General features: G+C 42.8%; 1 protein-coding gene across 2 annotated transcripts in view; it reads left to right on the plus strand.

The window, feature by feature from the left end:
- dlgap3 (discs, large (Drosophila) homolog-associated protein 3) overlaps window positions 1-19,092 on the plus strand; it is a 148,724-nt gene that overhangs the window by 127,907 nt on the left and 1,725 nt on the right. For both annotated transcript variants that reach the window (XM_085261587.1, XM_085261588.1), the window contains 9 exons: window positions 7,591-7,805; window positions 10,529-10,631; window positions 11,547-11,763; window positions 13,342-13,880; window positions 15,636-15,730; window positions 16,707-16,926; window positions 17,916-18,210; window positions 18,299-18,390; window positions 18,566-18,712. In XM_085261587.1, coding sequence (XP_085117713.1) covers window positions 7,591-7,805; window positions 10,529-10,631; window positions 11,547-11,763; window positions 13,342-13,880; window positions 15,636-15,730; window positions 16,707-16,926; window positions 17,916-18,210; window positions 18,299-18,390; window positions 18,566-18,712 — 1,923 coding nt within the window. The remainder of the gene's footprint in view (window positions 1-7,590; window positions 7,806-10,528; window positions 10,632-11,546; window positions 11,764-13,341; window positions 13,881-15,635; window positions 15,731-16,706; window positions 16,927-17,915; window positions 18,211-18,298; window positions 18,391-18,565; window positions 18,713-19,092) is intronic.

A 19,092-nucleotide genomic window follows, 5' to 3' on the forward strand; every position in this document is an offset into this window, starting at 1 on the left:
GACAGCCAGTACAGACACACAGACGCAGGGCATCTAGACAAGATGAAGCCTGCTCTTCAGTTATAACACAAAATCTGTCAATGCAGTGCCTTCTCACAGGCTTGTGGGGAAGTATGGGCTTGTATAGCTGTGCTTTAGAACATAAGTGCTGTGAAACAATCAGAAAACAACACATGTAGCACACACACATGTCAGTACTGGAAACACTTTGATTTAAGTGAGGGTGTTGCTTACCCACTTACTCGCTGTGAATTCATCAAAACTGCATAAACTACCTCCAGCTTTTCGTGTAAATTGTCTCAATTGGACTTCACACAGACTTTGTATTTGGAAGCTGGCAGGTTAAAGATGATTAGTGATCTGACAGCCTTGGACATTTACATTCTCCATGGATGGATTATCACGTCCACGAGATCAAGGCAACAATTTGCCACAGGCAAAGAATATACAGTACAAGTATACCCTGTATTCCTTTTGTTTTGTTTTTTTAATTGCTGCTTTATGCTTTATGCTTTATGCGTTATGTTCTAGACACCCCAATAGATATGATTTAAGGTATGAAACACATGCTTTAATATAAATAAATGGAAAACATGCTGCCATGATTGGCATCTCCCCATGGCATTCTTTGGAGTATTTGATGTCTTTAAAGTTAAAACTCAGTCTGCCAGAAGGTTCCAAGGTTCAGTGGTGATAAGTGACAAACGATTTCGTTTTCTCTGCATTTCTCTGGCGAACATCAAATAGCCTTAACTATAGGAAATTGGTAAATATAATACACACGTTTCTTCCACAAACAATGTCAGAGAGTGAAGCCAACTTCCAGATTTCCCAGGTCTAATAGTGTTAGCACTGCTACACCACAACCAAGATCTTCCCCAGGAGGCAGGACTGTAGGCTCTGTCAGATGCTGACAGTTTACACTTGCCGACATGCTAAGTTGACATTTCTCCTATAGGCTGCCTGTCTTCTGTCTTTCTCCTTATTGACTACCAGACTGAAATTTGACCTATAGGCTATCCAGTTATAGCTTATGCTTTAATGTACTAATTGGCTAAACGTTTAAAAAAAATAGGAAAAAGTGCAGACACTACCTCACCACCATGTGAGGAAGGTGCAGAGCTGAAAAAATATAACATAGAAATCTAGTAGTGAGTGCACAGTGTATGTGTGAAAGTAGTAACCAGCAATCTCTCTGGTACTCCTTAAAGTAAGATGTCTTTGTCATCTTTGTCTTTGTCAAAGACGACAAAGACAGACTGCTTTGTAGAGCTTTTCTGATTGCTCAAGTGGCCAATCAGAAAAGTTTAGGTCTACAAGCCCGTCCTTAAGTTTCTAAAGTTTTACCCACTGAGTGATGACTGCTGGGGAGGTAAAATACCCATTGATTTTAATTTAGGCTTTGTCCCTCCAAAGGTTAATTGTTTCAAGGAAAGAAAAGCAACCATTGTCCCTACAATTTTGGTTTAGACCCTGGTTTTTCCAGTTGAATACACAAGTAAAGGTATTCAGTTACTCAAAATGCCATCTTCCTGCTATAGAAACAAACCTTTAATAGCAACACAGCCAATTTTTGTTTCAAAAGCTCAAGAAAGCAAATTAGAAGAAGAAAATACAATCAAAGATGGGTAAGATCCTTGTGGTAAAGCCTTTGGATTAATGGGGAAATTAACAAGAATTTTTCAAAAGCATAAAAAACCCTTTTTCTTAAATAAAGGTTTCAAAAAAATCAAGTGAAAAGTATTTTTTCTTGGTTAAATGTCTGCCTAAGAGGCCAGATGGACTCTCCTGGCATTTTGCTGTGAGTCAGAAAACAATAATCATCTTCACCCACCGTGTTATTTACCTGTCCCTTACAACAGTCGCTTACCTGCCTCCTGTCAACACGCTGTAGCTTGAATCTGCCGCATGCAATTTTCAGAGAACCCGTTCACTCATTTTATCTCCTAAAATGGCAGAAAAGGTTAATTAAAGACTGTTATTGGCTGTTACAGTGGCATCTCAGAGAGCACACGCACGCACACAAACACACACACACAAGCACGAGCTCAGAAACCTCCAGCTGTGTTGAGGTAGAGCTGCCATGCAGGCTGTGTTTCTACGGAAACAGGTAGCCACAGGAGTCCCTGGTGTTTTTCCAACTCTCATCCTTTAGACACAGCTGAGGTCTGCTGATAGAGAAGACAGCGAGAGCAGGGTCGTCTGTGTGTTCGTGCTTTTCTGAGGACAAACCCCACACAGTTTACCCTGTGCTTTAGGCTACCATCACATTCTCACCTTAGGACACGAAATGAACTTCCCCTGCTGCAGCTTTTCTCGTATCTCCAGGTGTCACCGGTGGTTTGGGGAGGCGCGGAGAGACAGTATGTTGAGTGAATTGTGCCCAGCTTAGATGTGCCAGGGCAGGCCAGATTGATCCACGGCTTCAGAGCAGACAGCTCACTGGAGCTGCAGATATAAAGCTGTTCAGGTCTGTTTCACCAGGATGAAATGTCAGGACTAACAGCAGCACAGGTGCAACAACTCCAAATTGAAACTGCCTGAGAAAGCAAGAGCAGATATCATACACCCAACAGCTGCCTTTAAACTCTATTACTTGTGTATTAAAGGTGGCACTTGTAATAAGAGACTGGCAAATAATTTATATTGTAAGGTAAAGACTCTGCAATATTAGTAAGAGAATAACAACCATCAGATGATCCCCTGTGAATGAGCACTTAGCCATGAAGAGAAGGAAGAACTGATTTTTAACAGGAAGAGACCACCCACAGCTAAGGGAGGGCCAGCTATCTGCGTCCCCTCCCTGTGGGAGTGAGGGGGAAGAAGAGAGTAGACACAAAGTTATTGAAAATTCAGATGCAGGTGTTTCAGGATCAACCAATATAGTACCTTAAGTTTATCAAAATCAGAGAGTTTCAGGCCTAATCTTAAAAGTACCCAAAGTGGAAGCTGAATCAACAACAGAGGGGTCTGAGTCACCATATGCACAGAAGTGCTCTACTGAAGGAAGACATGCAGAGTGTTGGCATGAAGAAAGAGAGTGCAAGGGACAGGCCGAGATGGTGGGAGATGATCTGCTGTGGCGACATAAAAGAGAAGCCGAAAGAAGAAATCCCATTTCCACAGGTCTGGAAAACCAAGCACCCTGCCTTTACAAACATTTGTGAAAGAATCATTCATTCTAAAGTGCTAATTGAATTTGATTGTGGTGCTTCAACAGGATGCCAGCACTGTAATAAACCACTTTGTGAAATATCTTCCCTCCTAGGTATTCCACAATCAACTGTAATTAGTATATTTGTAGGTGAAAACATTTAGGAACCGCAGCAATTCAACCAAGTGAGTCAGACCAGAGCGCGGTCGACACAAAGTTTGCCAACGTTCTCCTGACTCACTAACTGCAGAGCTCCAGACTTCCTCTTACATCAGCACAAAAACAGTGTGTCGGGTGTTTCACAGCATGGGTTTCCATGGCTGAGCAGCTCTTATGGTGTGATATTTAGGTGGCACTGTACTTCTATCCATATAGTGTAGCTGATAGCTCAGCTGCACATTTCTACCCCTAAGCTTTAAAAGGCTGATGGGCTATTGTCGTCACCCTGCCGTGCAGGCAAGTGGCGTGGACACCCAATGTTGTGAATGCGATAACTCAAGAATGAGCTTTCGTAGGATTATGAAATTCGTACTATAGGTGCAACTACTAAAAATCTCTGACAAGTTCGATTCTCAATGACCTGATTTCTGAAAATCCCCCAGGAGGCTGAGGAGTAGTACTATTTCATATTTTGGAAACTCTAGGAACCACAAGTAAGCCTGAACTGTGACAGCAAAGTCCTCTATTGGGGTAATATTGTAATATGAGGTGTTTAAGATACGATGGGTGCTGATCTTTCAGAACTTTGGATGTGAAGAGAAGGATTTTAAATTCAGTTCTGCATTTAATTGCATTGAAATTGAGCAGCCGCAATGTGAAAAATATGATCTTTCTTTCTAGTCCAACTTGTTATTCTTTTGGTCACTACCTGTAGCTGTAGGTGAGGGTCAGGACCTAGGTCAGTCAATAAATCGACAGCCTCACTTTCATCCTCCTCTCTCCTCCACACAAGATTAAACTTTGAATTTCTCCATGTTACGACTGAGTATAAATTGGCTCTACATCTGCTGGATTTATGCAAACAGTCAAAAGTGAAGAGCTAAATGTAGGTTGGTTCACATTAAGAAAAACGCTCTACAAAGCGTTGACTAAGTAGTTTTTGTAGCACCTGGAAACATTTGATTTGATTTGATTTGATTTGATTTGATTTTATTGATTAGCATTCAAATATCTCAGTGAAGACAGAACAAAGATCTACCACAAAGCAAGAAAGCATGAGACAAGGCTAATCAAAAGGTATTAGCTGAAGCATTTGCTTATTACGCCAACCCTTTTAACAAAAGATCTTTTTGCATGCAGCTCCTGTACACAGGGCTCGAAGCAAATAATAAAACAAAGCCAAAACAAACAAACAAACAAACAAGAAAAAAAAACTTTCCACATGGTCAGTTTTAAAACATAAAACACATGGTCAGTTTTAAATCAGTTCAAGTATGCTACAGCAGTCCCTCTCTCGTTGCAGGGTCAGTCTACCTGCTGTATGTTATTTCCATGTGTAAAAAAAGGAAACATGTACATACAAGCTAATACTTACACAGGTTTCCTGCAAAGAGTCAGGACCGAGCAATAAATGCAAGTGAATCTTCGCAAGTCTACGGTCAGAGGCAAAGGGACATGTGCAAACTTTCCCCCATGGCGTCAATGCCAATCACAATGTGTGGCATCAGAACCTGATGCTCTCCGTTCCCTGAGCCTCTCACCTTCCCCTCAGCCTGTGTGTGATAGATATGAAATGATTAAAAAAGAAAAGAGGGCCGAGGGAAAAAAAAAAGCTGAATATGGAGTAAAAGGAATGAAAAGAAGAGCAAAGCGGTGAGGTACAAAGAGTGTTAGAAAAGATGAATGCAGAGGGACCCAGAGACAGTAAAGCAAGCTCAGGGATAGAAAAGAGATAAAAGAGGTGATGGTAGCCAAGGGGCAAAGCAAGAAGAGGAGAGAAAGGGGCGTTTGAGGAAATGAGAGAGATAGTGGACGGCCACGGGGATCACGAGATTAGGCTGAATCATCTTTTAAGTGATGACCTTAAAAACACACACTCAGCTGGATGCCAAACCCCGGGGCCTTGGCTATGTGTGTGTCTGGGTGCAGGTGTTGGTCACATGCTCGTATATGAAGCTGCACCTGACAGCATTTACAAAAAAATGAAAACCAAAATGAAAGGCTGAGAGGTCCTTCGGCCAAAACAGCTGCTGTTAGTGTACGAGTGAACACACACATATATAAACACACATATCCAAGTGAGTGGTCCTCCACAATAGTAGCATGTTACATGCGAGGTTAATAGCTATAGTCACGAGCTATGATGCTAATTAAAGCTGCGCTTGTCAACATAAGGGGTCACTCGTGGCGAGAAATACCCCTGTGACCTCATCACCTAATTCTGCATTTCTCATCAGCTCTACTGAGATTTTTCAGATCAGTTCTGGGTTTTGACTGTTACCGAACGCTGGTCCTACGCTGTCTACAGCACTGCGATCAGGAGTCCTGTAATTATATTTTTTATGTGTAAGGCAACATCAAGTTAGTCTTTAGACTTTCCTAACAAAGTAAATACATAATAGTCTATACATATAACGAGTTATTCATTAATTAGTATATTGAAGTATAATACTTGGACCATAAATATAAACTTTACTACATTGTGCTGTCTTTTATGGTCATGAAAATTTCTCCGAAGTGTTGAGCCGTTGTTGTTAGTTTCCTCCATCAACCTGTGCACAGCTCCTGACGGGCGCTAAAGGCTAAACAAAGATCAGCCCATTGTCACCAAAACTCTCTCTGTACTAGATATTTGGATATCCAAATGTCTGATTATCTGGTTATTTATTCACTTTATTTATATAGTGCCAAATCAAAACAGCAGTTGCCTCAAGAGGCTTTATATTGTAAGGTAAAGACGCTACAGTAATACGGAGAAAACAATCAGATGACTCACTGTGATCAAGAAAAAACTTGCTTGCAGAACCAGGCTTAGGCAGAAGCAGCCATTAGTGGCATTAGTGGGAGAGAGGAGGGAGATGGGACAAGAGCGGTACTGTGGAATAATGAATAATTTAATGTAGAGTGGTGTCTAAGCATATAGTGCCATTATTAGCCTCCTGTAGTTCTTTGTTTTAGGTTGTTGATCCAAAGACTGGCCAAATGCTACTTTAGCATTTAGCATTTGCCTCATTTCAGCACAACACACATTTAGAAATTAGCTGAGAAAATACCAGTCAAGACATCTTTCATGCTTTGTGTAATTTGAGACCAATAAAGCAGCTCCAGACTGAATCTCAATGCTAATCAGTTAGCTGAGGTTGTTTGATTAGAATTTTTTTAATGTGTTGTTTTATGTTGTCTTATTTCTTCAAAGTAAACAAAAGGTCATTTTCAAAGCGTTAAAGTAAAAAAAAAACTCATGTGTTTCATGCTTGACTTCGCTTCCCAACTTTGGAGTAGTTCCACATGATACCCACTCACTGAAGGGTTGCCTGTAATTGCTGAATTTGCAAAACTTCACTGACACTGTGATCTCTTCCTGGGTGCGCTAACGCCTTCGTGTATTTTACATTAGGGCCACTGTGAGAACATGTCAGCGTAATTCTTGGGGTTAATTTCATTGATTCTCTATATTTCTCTTCGTGTTGTCTTTAGTTTCTTGTCTTGACTGCACTGCTGTGTTTGTTGTTTTCCCATCAGAATCATTTGCTCGTCTGTTAAATTGCGTCTTCTGTTTCGTGTTTTTGCCACCACGTTCATGTCTTTCTCCCACTCCGTGTCGCCACTCCTGTCTGCTGCCCTCTCTCTCGTCTACCTGTTTTTCTCTGTTTTTATTTATTTGCTCTCCGTCTGTCGGCTTTTGAGCTTACGTTGTTTTTCCTTCTCTGCGTCAGTGTTTTTCCAGCTGTCAGACTTTCTCTCTCTCTGTAAGTCCCTTCATCCTATTCTCTCTTTCTCTTGCATCATTACTCGTGTATGCATACATGTGCATGTGAGCGTGTGTGCACGAGTGCAGTTGACTTTTCGGTTGTGTCTGCCCTCCAACCCAACGCTGTGTGCACGTGGGCCAGAACTGTGCTGCTAAATAAACCTTTTACCATTCGAGGTGTGAAATATTTTTCGATTAATTAAGAAATATATTTCTGTTTTGAGAAGCCTTTGGATCTTGACATCAGATATTGAGAAGAAACTGCAAACAGTGCGGTGAAAAACATCTTCAATATCTCGGTGTTGATTAATTCACATCATGACTAATTCCTTTTCCCTTAACAGTGGGTGTAGAAGAGGAATGCATACTTACTTTTAACGCATTTAACTGTTTGACCTACTAAAACCATGTTGGTCCCACATGGTTGTTACATTTTTACTCACTACCTGTTGCAATTTCAGATCAGTACAAGTTGGTCAGTTATGGTGACCGTGTGCATGTTTGGGTGGATGTGGATGTGCCTCAGGTCCCTTCAGAAGACTGGGGAGGTGGTTATGGTGGTGGCGGAGCAGCTGACAGCGGAGGGGAGATCCCTTGCCGTCGCATGCGGAGTGGCAGCTACATCAAAGCCATGGGCGATGATGACAGCGCCGACTCGGACACGAGTCCCAAAGCCTCGCCCAAGTCCACGCTGATTGCCCAGAGGGAAGCCTTCAGACGATCTATCAGCATGGATCAAAGGTCAGATGGCACAAATTCAGCTTTTATATTCATGCTGAAATACTTGTATTTACCCTCGACTCAACTCTCTGCTTTCAAAAACCGTAAAAAACACGTTTATTTGGTTTAGTTTGGTTGTCTTTTTTTTAAGCAGTGCAAAAGCAGCACAGGATATCAAATAGGAATTGCACAGATGTGACAGAAGTAAACAATAAAATACAGAAACAGACAGCAGTGGGATGACAAAGGGGAAAAAAACAACAACGTGGAACAAAATGCAGAAAAACAAAATAGCAAGTTAGTCCTAGTATGGACGGTTGCTGTTTATGCGAACATTTCCCCACAGGAGGATTTCTGCATTATGTTACTTTACAGCTTTTTTTGGTTTGCATTTAGAATTCATTCCTTTTCCATAACTTTATAAGAGGCTGCAGCTTAAATACACAACACTGTTTGATTGTGCCTTTAAGGCTCACTCTTTAAATGTGGACAACATTATTTTCCACAGTGTGGGTGAAAATACAAAACCATTGGATAATTTCTTCTCATAGCTTCATAATATCTTTTAGACAGTCTAAGTCTCCCTCCTTAGAAAAACCCTGCTCTCCAAAATCTTTATTTTCAGTTTGTAACATGATAAAAATCTGATGTTTACAAACACATTTTGGGATAACTATTAATTTCAGACTTTAAAAAGATCCTTTCAGACTCAGAAAATTCATGTCTGTTTAGTTAAAGTAAATAAAGGAGGTTTGATCCCTGTTCAATTTGTAAGTTTGTTCACGTACAAATAAACCAACAGTCTTTAATTTTATGGTGGTTTCATTTTAATGGAGAGAGACAGAATATCAGCCAAAAATCCAGAAAAAAACACGTTACATAAACTTTATGAACTGAAATGCATGTTATTGAGTCAAATAAATATTTGAAGTCTGTGTGTATGCTTGTGTCGAATAGATTACGATTAATCAATCATTACCGATATGCCTGTTCTCAGCTTGTTATATGTCTAAAACAAACCTCTCCGTAGAATCAATTTCTTAAATTCCAACTTCCCCACCACCATGGGGAAGACCAAGGAGCTGTCAAAGCACATCAGAGACAAGATTTTAGACCTGCTACGGGACCATCCACAATAAGCATGTCAGGATGGTGACAACTGCTGGTGCCATTATTTGGAAATGGAAGAAATATAAAATGACCATCAATCAGATTCTGTCTGAAGCTCCATGTAAGAGCTTGCCTCATGGGGTGAGGATGATCATGAGAAAGGCTGTGGATCAGAACAAAACCACACAGGAGGAGCATGTTAATGGCGTGAAGGCAGCTGAGACCACAGTCACAAGGTGCCCCTGCTCGAGAAGGCAAAGGAACAGGCCCGTCTTAAATTTGCAAGTGAACATGACTCAGAGAAGACTTGGGAGAGAGTGCTGTGGTCAGCTGAAACCAAAATCAAACTCTTTGGCATCATCATCATTTGGCATCTGCTCATTGAGGGGGCAGTAGATTTATTTTTTTTACTTTATTTGGCCTTTATTTATACAGGTATTCCTATTGAGACTCAATGTATGGGGCCATGTACCATGAAATCTTGACAAGAACCTCCTTTCTTCAGCCAGAACACTGACGATAGGTCATGGATGGGTCTTCCAGCATGACAATGACCCAAAACAAAGGAGTGGCTAAAGAAGAAGCACATTAATGCCATGGAGTGGTCTCGCGACTCTTCAGACCTCAGTCGTATAGAAGATCTGCAGAGCTTTGATTTAGAGTTTCTTTAAAGACGAGTGAACCAAAATCCTGAGCTGTGTGCAAACCTGGTGACCAACTACAGCATCTCACTGCTGTGCTGGCCAACAAGCGTTTCTCCACCAAGTACTAAGTCATGTTTTGATTGGTGATCAAATACTTTTTGGTTGATGTTCTGTCTCTCTTCATTCAAATGAAGCAACCATAAAAATGAGAGACTGTTCATTTCTTTGTAAGTGAGCAGACTTACAAATTTAACAGGCGATCAAATCATTGTTTCCGCCCGTGTAAATACTCTGGAGATTATAGATAGAAACTCAGTGACCCAGCAATGCCCTAATAGCAAGCACTTAACAAGTGGGTGATTCAAAGAACACAGAGGAAAATAAACATCAGCTAGGACGAGGCACACTGTGTTCTGTACACATGATTTCACACTCTGTGTGAAACTGAGTGAGTAACCCTTTTAAGACATATATAAAGACGCATTTCAGTAACATTCAAGCACCATTTATTTAGACAAATTAAGATTTTAGACCATAAACTGAATTATTAAACTAAATTATTGCTTGGTGGTAAACATCAGTAAAAAGATAACACCAGCGGATTTCAGTTTATAGGGAAAGAAACTGAAAAAGGATGTTAATGTTCTTGCATTATGCAGTAAATACTTTCACATAGGCAGCCTTGGGAACCTTCTCACATTTAACTGTAGCTCTGCTTGAACATCATAATAGCTGCTGGAATGTCTGGATTTTATTTTTCATATAAAATGAACAAAAATGATGGTTCCCTAATTGGCATGGAAATGCACCGTCTCCAGCTGGCTCAGTCATGACACATGATGCAGTGAATTGTTATTTGATGGTTCACCAAATGGTGAGCTGTTTGTGTTGCAAACATTTTTTTTGATAAAAATAGCAACGCGAATGGCGGACGTGTTTACAGCCACAACAAAGCATCAATACTAACATTTATGCTTGTGTTTATTCCAGGCACTCGTGTAAACAGTGTACAGATTCTTACCCTAACAGCAGAACCACACCCAAGACCCACACCCGCTCCCGTAGCTACACCCGCTCTTTGACCAGCACACAGGTAACAAACAGCAGGGTGAGGCTTTGAAGTGTGTAAACCGCTCCTAGAATTGCCTGTTTTTCTACATAGATATGACCTAGGAGATCTGTTTTGAGACCTTCCTGTCCTTCCGGGTGCAAACATGAAATACGTAAGCCAGCGAGGCTGCAGTGCAGAACAAAGCAGGCACAGATGACAATGGATTTGACGTTGATTACATCAGATACGGCATGAAAGGCATAGATGGGATGAAGGTGAATTGCAAGGCATCTTCAGATGTCTTCAACTGCGGGATGGCTGAAACAGTGCATATTTTATGAGATGTTAATGTTCAGAATGGCATCAGTGGAGGCATTAGCTGATGTGGGCTGGCATTGTGGATGTCACCTGAGCTGCACCGAGCTAACGATAAGCTCGATTTGATCTGGTCATTCGTTTATTGAGGAAAACGATCCAATAGTGCATGTCTGTGAGGGCGTAAAGAGCATAATTTGAAGCTGAAATTAGATGAGGGATTTTCAGTCAATGATATGAAAATGGGATCAATCATGAATGGGACAAAGGTGATTTCTGAGAAGCTTTGCACATTAATGAATGCAGTCCACAATTCAAGACCACCGTTACCCTCCAAAGGAGAGGTCAACCTACAAGGTTAACTCGACTGTAAAGTATGTCACAGCAAAAATCTGACTTACATCAGGAAATTTATCATGAACGAAATTTCCTCAATGACTAGAATCTAAATTAAATTTCTTTAGGACTTGTGTTAAGCTGCAATAACTTTGTGGGTTATATTTGTGTAGAAAATGACAAAACTGGGTTCACAAGCTTTCAACAGACAGTTTCTTTGGGGATATAAATTGTGCATCTGACATGTGTAAGACAAGTACTGATGTAGGAACTCTCATCCCCTGCACCTTCCCGCTCATCCTCCAGCTCGGAGAGACGTTAAACCGTCAGTTCGAAGCCGTGTGTGGGACCATGTTCGGGGAGGTGGAGTCTCAAGCTGTCGAAGCCCTGGATCTTCCAGGAGTGTTCCGCACTCGCAGCCACAGCTACGTTCGCGCCATCCAGGCCGGATGTTCCCAGGATGACGACTGCCTCTCCGTCTTCTCCATGTCTGGCCCCCAGGGAAGCATCAAGGGCGGGGCCGGTGAGTGTGCGGTTTGAGTCCACCAGTATGCAAAAGTCTGGGGTGTCTCTGTGGAGCGTTTGGATGCGCGGCTGCCTTTTATGTGGCAGCAGCGCGGCAGGAGACACAGTGGGAGATGAAACTTTATGACAGGCTGTGTGCATTTACGTTGACAAAAGCAAATTCACGCACACACGTGCACACACACTCGTTGCACAGCTGCATCCATTTTTAATATACAGCCTTTTCTTGTCTTCGCTATTCTTTCAACCTCTAATGAGCTGTTTTTTACCCCTCTCCTCTGTGTTTGTGCCTACATATGCATGCTATAGGCTCAGGTGTGTGTGTGTGTGTGTGTGTGTGTGTGTGTATTACATTTGTGCATGCTCTTTGTTCTCTGCCATCTCTGCCTTGCCTTTGTATCTCATCTCTCTCCGATCACCCTCCCCTGTCTGATTGCAGGTTTCACAGGCTCAGAAATAGGTACAGGAACCCATGTGATTATGATGATAGCTCAGTGTCTCCAGCTTTTTGTCTCTGTCTTTTGGTTTCACTCTTGATGATGTTTGCTTTGACAAGTCTTCCCAATAATGCTTAAGCCTAATATTGGGCTGTTTTTATTTGCCACAAAATCCATCCAGTGTTTCCTAAAGCCTCTGTGAAGTGTTATCCACTTTCAGCACAGACCCCTCCCTGGTACACCAAGTCACACAGCAACACTGCGTATGCACACAGGGTGGGTTACAGCTTTGGAGTGAGCATCTCTGCACTCTGAAAATAAACTCTGTTCAAATATATATTTAAAGAAACTGTGAGTGATGTCTTTCTTAAATATTGCTCTCAGGAAAATGCTCTGTCTTCTTAACTCATTCACTGCAATTGACGTCTATAGACGTCAATTGAAAAACTTACGTTGACTGCCATTTACGTCTATAGACGTCAATTACGTTTTTCAATGGGAGGGGCTAGAATACAACCTCGGGCAGCTTGTCAGTGAACATCAGACTGCTTGAAATGTATTTTTCACAAAAAGCTCGTTTTCTCCCTTTTTGTGGTCAAAACAGGCATTTTTGGTGGAACCCACCTCTCTTCTACAGCTGATTACTAAAGAATGGAAAATGGTAGAAACAAGCTTTTTTTTTGGATGAAAGAAGAGAGTCTGTTCTTCATTTTGGTAGGTTCAGCGTTTATATGATCATAACACACAGTTTTCTGTGGCTCTTCAAAAATGAGTAAAAATGGCAGTGAATGAGTTAAGAGTTAAATTAGCTGCGGGGAAGAGGTTTTTGCTTCGCTATCATGTCTGTCTTTTCCAGCGCATCCCTCCCTGCCACTCACTGAAATTTATACTAAAAGCTGTTTTTTAATGAAAAGAAGTTGGACTTTTGTGTGTTTCCTCTTCCATCTTACACTGGCTGTAATTCTTAATGGCTTTATCGTTGTTCTCTCCTCCTTAACTTTCCTGTCACATTCTCCTTCCAGTCTGTCCCTTTTGTAAGTATCCACCTCCCCCGCTCCCTGTTGATATATTACCCATTTTGCTTTTAACAGCCCACTGTGCCTTTGTCTTCCTTTTCCCCTGCTCTTCTGACACTTCAGTCTTTCCTTATCGTAAAGGTGCTCCTCCTCCACTCCCACCCCGCATGTCAAAGTCTTCACTTTCGGTGCGAGCCCAGAGCAGCACAGAGTCCACCCAGGATGCCTACTTCCAGAGCAGCGGGCAGTTGGTCTCAAGCTCCGGTCCCGGACGCCCCAAGCAGCACAGCAACTCCGTGGACCTGGGTAACTCTGACGGGCCATCGGGCCGCACCTCCAGAGGAGGCTACTACACTGGCAGCGGACCCGGGCGTTCCCGACAGCACAGCAACTCCGCAGAGAGCCTGGACGGGGTTCGGGGCTCAAGAGAGCTGGTGCCCTATGGAGGGGGTCCTGGAGTCGGGGTGAGAGCCAAACACAGCAGCTCAGCTGACAGCCTTCTGGAGGGTCCGCCAAGGCCAGCAAGAGAGAGGGATGGCAGAGTGGGAGGCAGTCTGGGGAAATCAGCCTCTCTGCCTCAGAACAGCATCGTGCTGAGTAAAGCTGGAGGGCAGGACGAAGGGCGTGCTGTCAGAAAGTGGAGGCCATCCATAGCTGTGCAGGTGAGAGGAAAACAAAAAAATATGCCTTTTATTTTCATTTATTTAGATTAGGCTCTCTAAAAGATGATAGAAAATAATCAAAGGAGCTTGCAAAGAAAGCGTCTGGACTTCTTTAAGTTGCTTGAAGACGTTTCACCTCTCATCCGAGAAGCTTCTTCAGTTCTAAGGTCAAATGGTGGAGAGTCCCAGATATAAACCTAGTGGGAGTAACCCCCCACAGAGGGACAAAAGGACCCCCTGATGATCCTCTAATCGCCTGAGCCAAGGTGGGAAACTGGGCGTGGGTCCCAATCAGCCAGAGTTTCGGGTGTGTTCATTGTGAAACCTGGCTCCACCTTATCATGCGAATTCCTGAGGTCAGATGGCCCAGGATGTGAGTGGGCGTTAAGGCATCTGGGAAGGGATCTCAAAACTGGATTATAGATGGCAGAGAGTTGGTGTCGTAAACCCCCGCCTCTGTTCAAAGATGGTCGCTCACAGTGGACATAGATGGATTCTTTGCAAGCTCCTTTGACTACGATGACCTGGATGACTGAGAACCTTCACAGACATATAGAAAATAATGAAAACTGCAAGTCTTCAAATTGCTTGTTTTGGTTAAACTGTATCCTTTGTCCATAAATCCAAACTTGATTTGCAGTGATACGAACTTCAGAAAGCACCAAATCCTCACGTGTACCGAGCCCGAACAAGCAGATGCTTGGAATCTCTGATGAAGGCGCAGTAGTTTGCACAGTTAAAGGCTGTGAACTAATCACTGCACTCCAGCCCCCTCAGTTCTTCCCGAGGATGTTTGGTTTTTTGGCTTGGTGAATAACTTTACAGGCAAGCTTTACAGATGCTAATTTTCAACTCAGCTAAGCCAAGAGAAAAATGGTTTCAGCACCAATCGAAATACAGTCCATTTACACAAAGAACATGCATAATCCCTCAGCGTTAGTAGCTGCAAACCATTTTCTGCTCCATGTGAAGACTTTGTCGAGTTTTCCTGCGATCTAGGTGCAAAGCTTAGCTATTCAAAAGGCTATAGATCCATAATTAGCATACAAGCTTGGGAGTGGCATCAATATTCTGCTATAGAGCTATACTTTTATTAAATAGGGACATTCATCTCTGACATGTCTTCAGAGATGGTTAGTTATTTTTTAAGTCCCCTCTAAATGAATGAACAGAGCCTTAACACTAGTTGTCATACAGTAGTCACATGGACATAAAAATGGCCTGAAAAGAATCACCAGTCAAACCTAATTAACCTCAAAAGTCAAATAGCTTAAGTACTATTTCTACTACACAGTAGTATCCCATTATTATGATGTCATTACTAGCTCAATCCAGGATTGTAACACGATCGGTGTGTCTGGTCATCCTGTCAGAGCTCTCAATAAATGCTCTTATAAACTCTCAGGCATGGAATTGTGTCCTCCTGAGAATCAGCCTATCTACCCTACTAAGTCATGATGTACTAAATAAAGGACATCCTGGACTTTCCATTGATATCTCATGTGTTTGGGTTGCCTCTTTTAACACCAAAGAGGAAGGAAATCACAAATAAAGTTCAATGGGAAGATTCTTTTTTCTTGGTTCTTAGGAGGATATGAATGCAGATGAAACGGTTTTGAACCTCTGCTGTTCACATGCATCCATGCAACACAATGACTGCATTATATAGTCCCTGTATGTTCAGCAGGGCAGGTGAGGTTTCCGATTTCATTCTCTCCACTCTGACTGTGGTGCTCGTGTCCTCCTCTGCTGCAGGTGGATAGCTCAGAGACCCTTTCAGATTCCGACACGGAAGGCAAAGCTCTGACCGAGGTCCACTCTGTAGGAGTCCAAGTGGAAGACGACAAAAGGTACCAGGAAAGTAAAAATCAAAGAAAAACTACTCATCTTTGAAATCCAGTCTAAACATGAGCTGTTTATTTTGCCTGACATTTAAGCTGCTTTCATTATAAAAAGAAACAAACTTGCAAAATAAGACGTGTTTGTTTATCTCGCTAATTTATCTTTGCTCCAAAATATGTAGCTTCATCAAGAACTTTTGGTCTTTGCACAGTAATTTATGTGAATAATTTTCATTTACAATTTGAAAAAAAAGCCTTCATCTCCTGAGCGCCCAACAGAGCAGCCACCTATGGTTGATTTCTAGGCTAGATCCTATTATTTCATTTAACATTTCATCAGAGATCACAGCTTGAACTCGGCAACACTTTCTTCCAAGAATGTCTTGTTTTTCAGCCATTAGTGAGTGTAACCATGACTACTGCAAATCATACACTCTACATGACTTTCGCACGTGACTCAACCCATCTCCTAATTATATCCAGCTTTGCCTGCAGGTCAGATTTGCACGCATGCATGCAAACACTCGTAGCATCGCATACTTCCAAACCCCCGAGCGGTTTGTGATCATGCATCCCTTAACAACGTCCCCCCCGTCCCCCCACGCCCGTCACACCTGCTCGTCGAGCGCGACAGCGTGACATCTCAGAAAACAGCAGACTGATAACGGAAATCTGAGTCACCCCTCATCAGACAGGAAAGAAGGGTGAGGAGGAGGTGGGGTATAAACTTGTAATAGAGTTAACGATCATCGCCCAGTCCACCGACGTGACATTTTGCCCACACTGGTGCGTCATATGCCAGAGGATTTAGCAGGTCTTATCATAACCAAGTGAGTAGTAGTGAGTGCAGTGACATGGCAGCCTTACTCAAAGAAGAACGTGCAGTTAACAGAAGCCAAAATAATAGCACAATAAGAAAGCATTTGCATATAGTTCTCTGTGTGACTCGATTTCTCTGGGACTGCATTGACTCCCTGTCCTGCAGGAGAGCTCGTTTCAAGCGCTCCAACAGCGTGACGGCGAGCGTGCAGGCCGACCTGGACCCCGAGGGCTTCCCGGGATTGAGCATCGCTGTGCCGATGCAGGACAAAAGTCTCCAGTTTGGCTGCTCCTTCCAAAGGCACTCGTCTGAGCCCGAGTCCGCCAGCCAGTATACAGAGTGCCATCGCACCGTCCACACACAGGGACAGTGGGCCTACAAAGAGGTAGCAGTGAGCAATTCTCCTGTAGGATCACAGGCAGCTGTTGAAGTTTTACAGAAACAATCAAATACAAAAACATTTTAGCTTCATTGATCTCTGAAGGAAAACTTTTGCCACTTTCACTTTAATGCTCCTCTGGGCTTCATTTAGACATAGTAAATGACAAAGTCCTTATATGTGCATGATTATTTTGATAGTGGCAACACTGACAGCAGGTTGTGGGGACACCCAACATGTTTGCATGTCCTCGGGTTAATGGATAGAAATTCATGGTGTAATCGGTGTTTAATTAACTTGCAATCTTACAATAAAAGACATTTTCTTCCTTATACAACATCTGAAAATCAACATTTTTTCTGAATATTTTGCAATCTGAACTACTCATTTGCTGGGAGACCTGACAGATCAGCCTTGGGGCTGAGAGTAATATAGACAGAAACAGCTGAAGACACCTGGAGGCAGGTTTTCTCTAGTCTTGTTAGATTTTATCTTGTCAAGGCTGAAATGTAATTTGCTCAAATACTGTATTTAGGTACAGCACTGAGGTATCAGTACTGCACTTTCATCATTTTTCCCCCTGTATAACACTTTATAGTTCCACTCATTTCTGAGGAAAGAGTTTGACAGCTTTAATTACTATGATTTATACATACAAAACATTAACATTAGTATATTAACATTAGCTGTCAGGTAACTTTCTTGGTTATTAGCTTGGCTAATGTTGCTGGAAGAGTACCCTGGGTCTTCTAGATTGCACTTGTCAGCTTCCCTGCCTTTAGGAGGATATCTTTTTCTCACTGGTACTGTCTGTAAAGTAAAAGCTTTAAATAGCAATGGAAGTGAAGCTGGCCGTGAGTGTGTCCTTGTGTATTTGCATGGCAGAAGGATTTGCTTAAAAACTAATTATTCAGTAGTGCTATTCATGATTAAATATAAAAATATCATTGGGTATATTTAAACTGGATCAAAAGTGGAGTCTTATGTTATCCCAGGACTTTATCCAGACTGGCTACACCACTGAGGCCTGTCAAGCTGACACACGGCCCCACCAGCAACCGCACCTGCCTCCACGTTCCCACTCTCCTCTCCCCATTACCTCTGAGCGAGCTTGGGCGGGGACACCGTCCCTAGAGGGTCCCCGGAGCCTGCCCGACTCGGGCCGAGCCTCTCCCTGCATGAGAGATGGAGAGTTCTTCTTACGCCTCCTGCAGACAGAGGTGGAGAGGATGGAGGGCTGGTGCCAGAACATGGAGAGAGAAGCAGAGGAGAACGAACTTCCGGAGGAGAGTGAGTGAGAGAGGACGACTCGAGATGAAGATTAACAATGAATAATTCTTGGGTTTCTCAAACTACGTGTGTGCTCTTTCCCACCTAGTTCTTGAACTGATTCGAAACGCAGTTGGCAGTGCCCAGATGCTCATGTCTCAGAAAGTCCAGCAGTTCTTCCGCCTCTGCCAACAGAGTGTGGTGAGTATGTGTGATTGCATGCGAAATCATGACATTACATATGGCGCATGATTTTTGCCGTGATTCGCTAAAGGGCTAGATTTGCTCGGCTGCAAACACTTCACCGGTGAAATTAGTCTGTAAATCCCCATGTAATGCTTTACTTGTTAAGTCCTGTCTCCCCCCGCACACCCAGGACCCATCAGCCTACCCTCAGCCCACGTCTCAGGACCTGGCTGCCTTCTGGGACCTGCTCCAGCTCAATATAGAGGACGTCAGGGTCAAGTTTCAGGATCTCCAGAGGCTCAAGGACTCTGGTTGGAGGCTCCCGCCTGAAAAGAAGGTGAGAGACCCGGGGGTCCAAACCACCCTGGTTTCCCTTCAGCACTCCCCCAGAGCTAAGATGGCAGTGTGCAGGCGAGTAGCGCAGATGGTTGTGCCCTCCAAGCCTTTTCAGGCTGTGAAAATACAGAACAGCAAGAGGAACTGAGCTGAGCTGAGCTGCCCACAAGACTGTGAAATCCAAAATGTGCTAGACGTCTTTTGCATTTAATGCAGCGTATTACATTATTTTCTATATAGGTTTGGCTACTCACTGATCAACATTATTCAGTCAACAACAAACTAACAATTGTTTCTCTTTTCTTCTTTTTCTTTGTGCATTACCTCTGTTTACCTTCTCCCATTTCATTGCCTTTTACTTCACCCAATGCCAACGCATGC

Source organism: Mchenga conophoros, linkage group LG22, assembly GCF_057382185.1.
Source record: "Mchenga conophoros isolate Kocher_MC1m ecotype Shallow Benthic linkage group LG22, M_conophoros_male_GT1.1, whole genome shotgun sequence".
Classification (NCBI taxonomy): Eukaryota; Metazoa; Chordata; class Actinopteri; order Cichliformes; family Cichlidae; genus Mchenga; species Mchenga conophoros.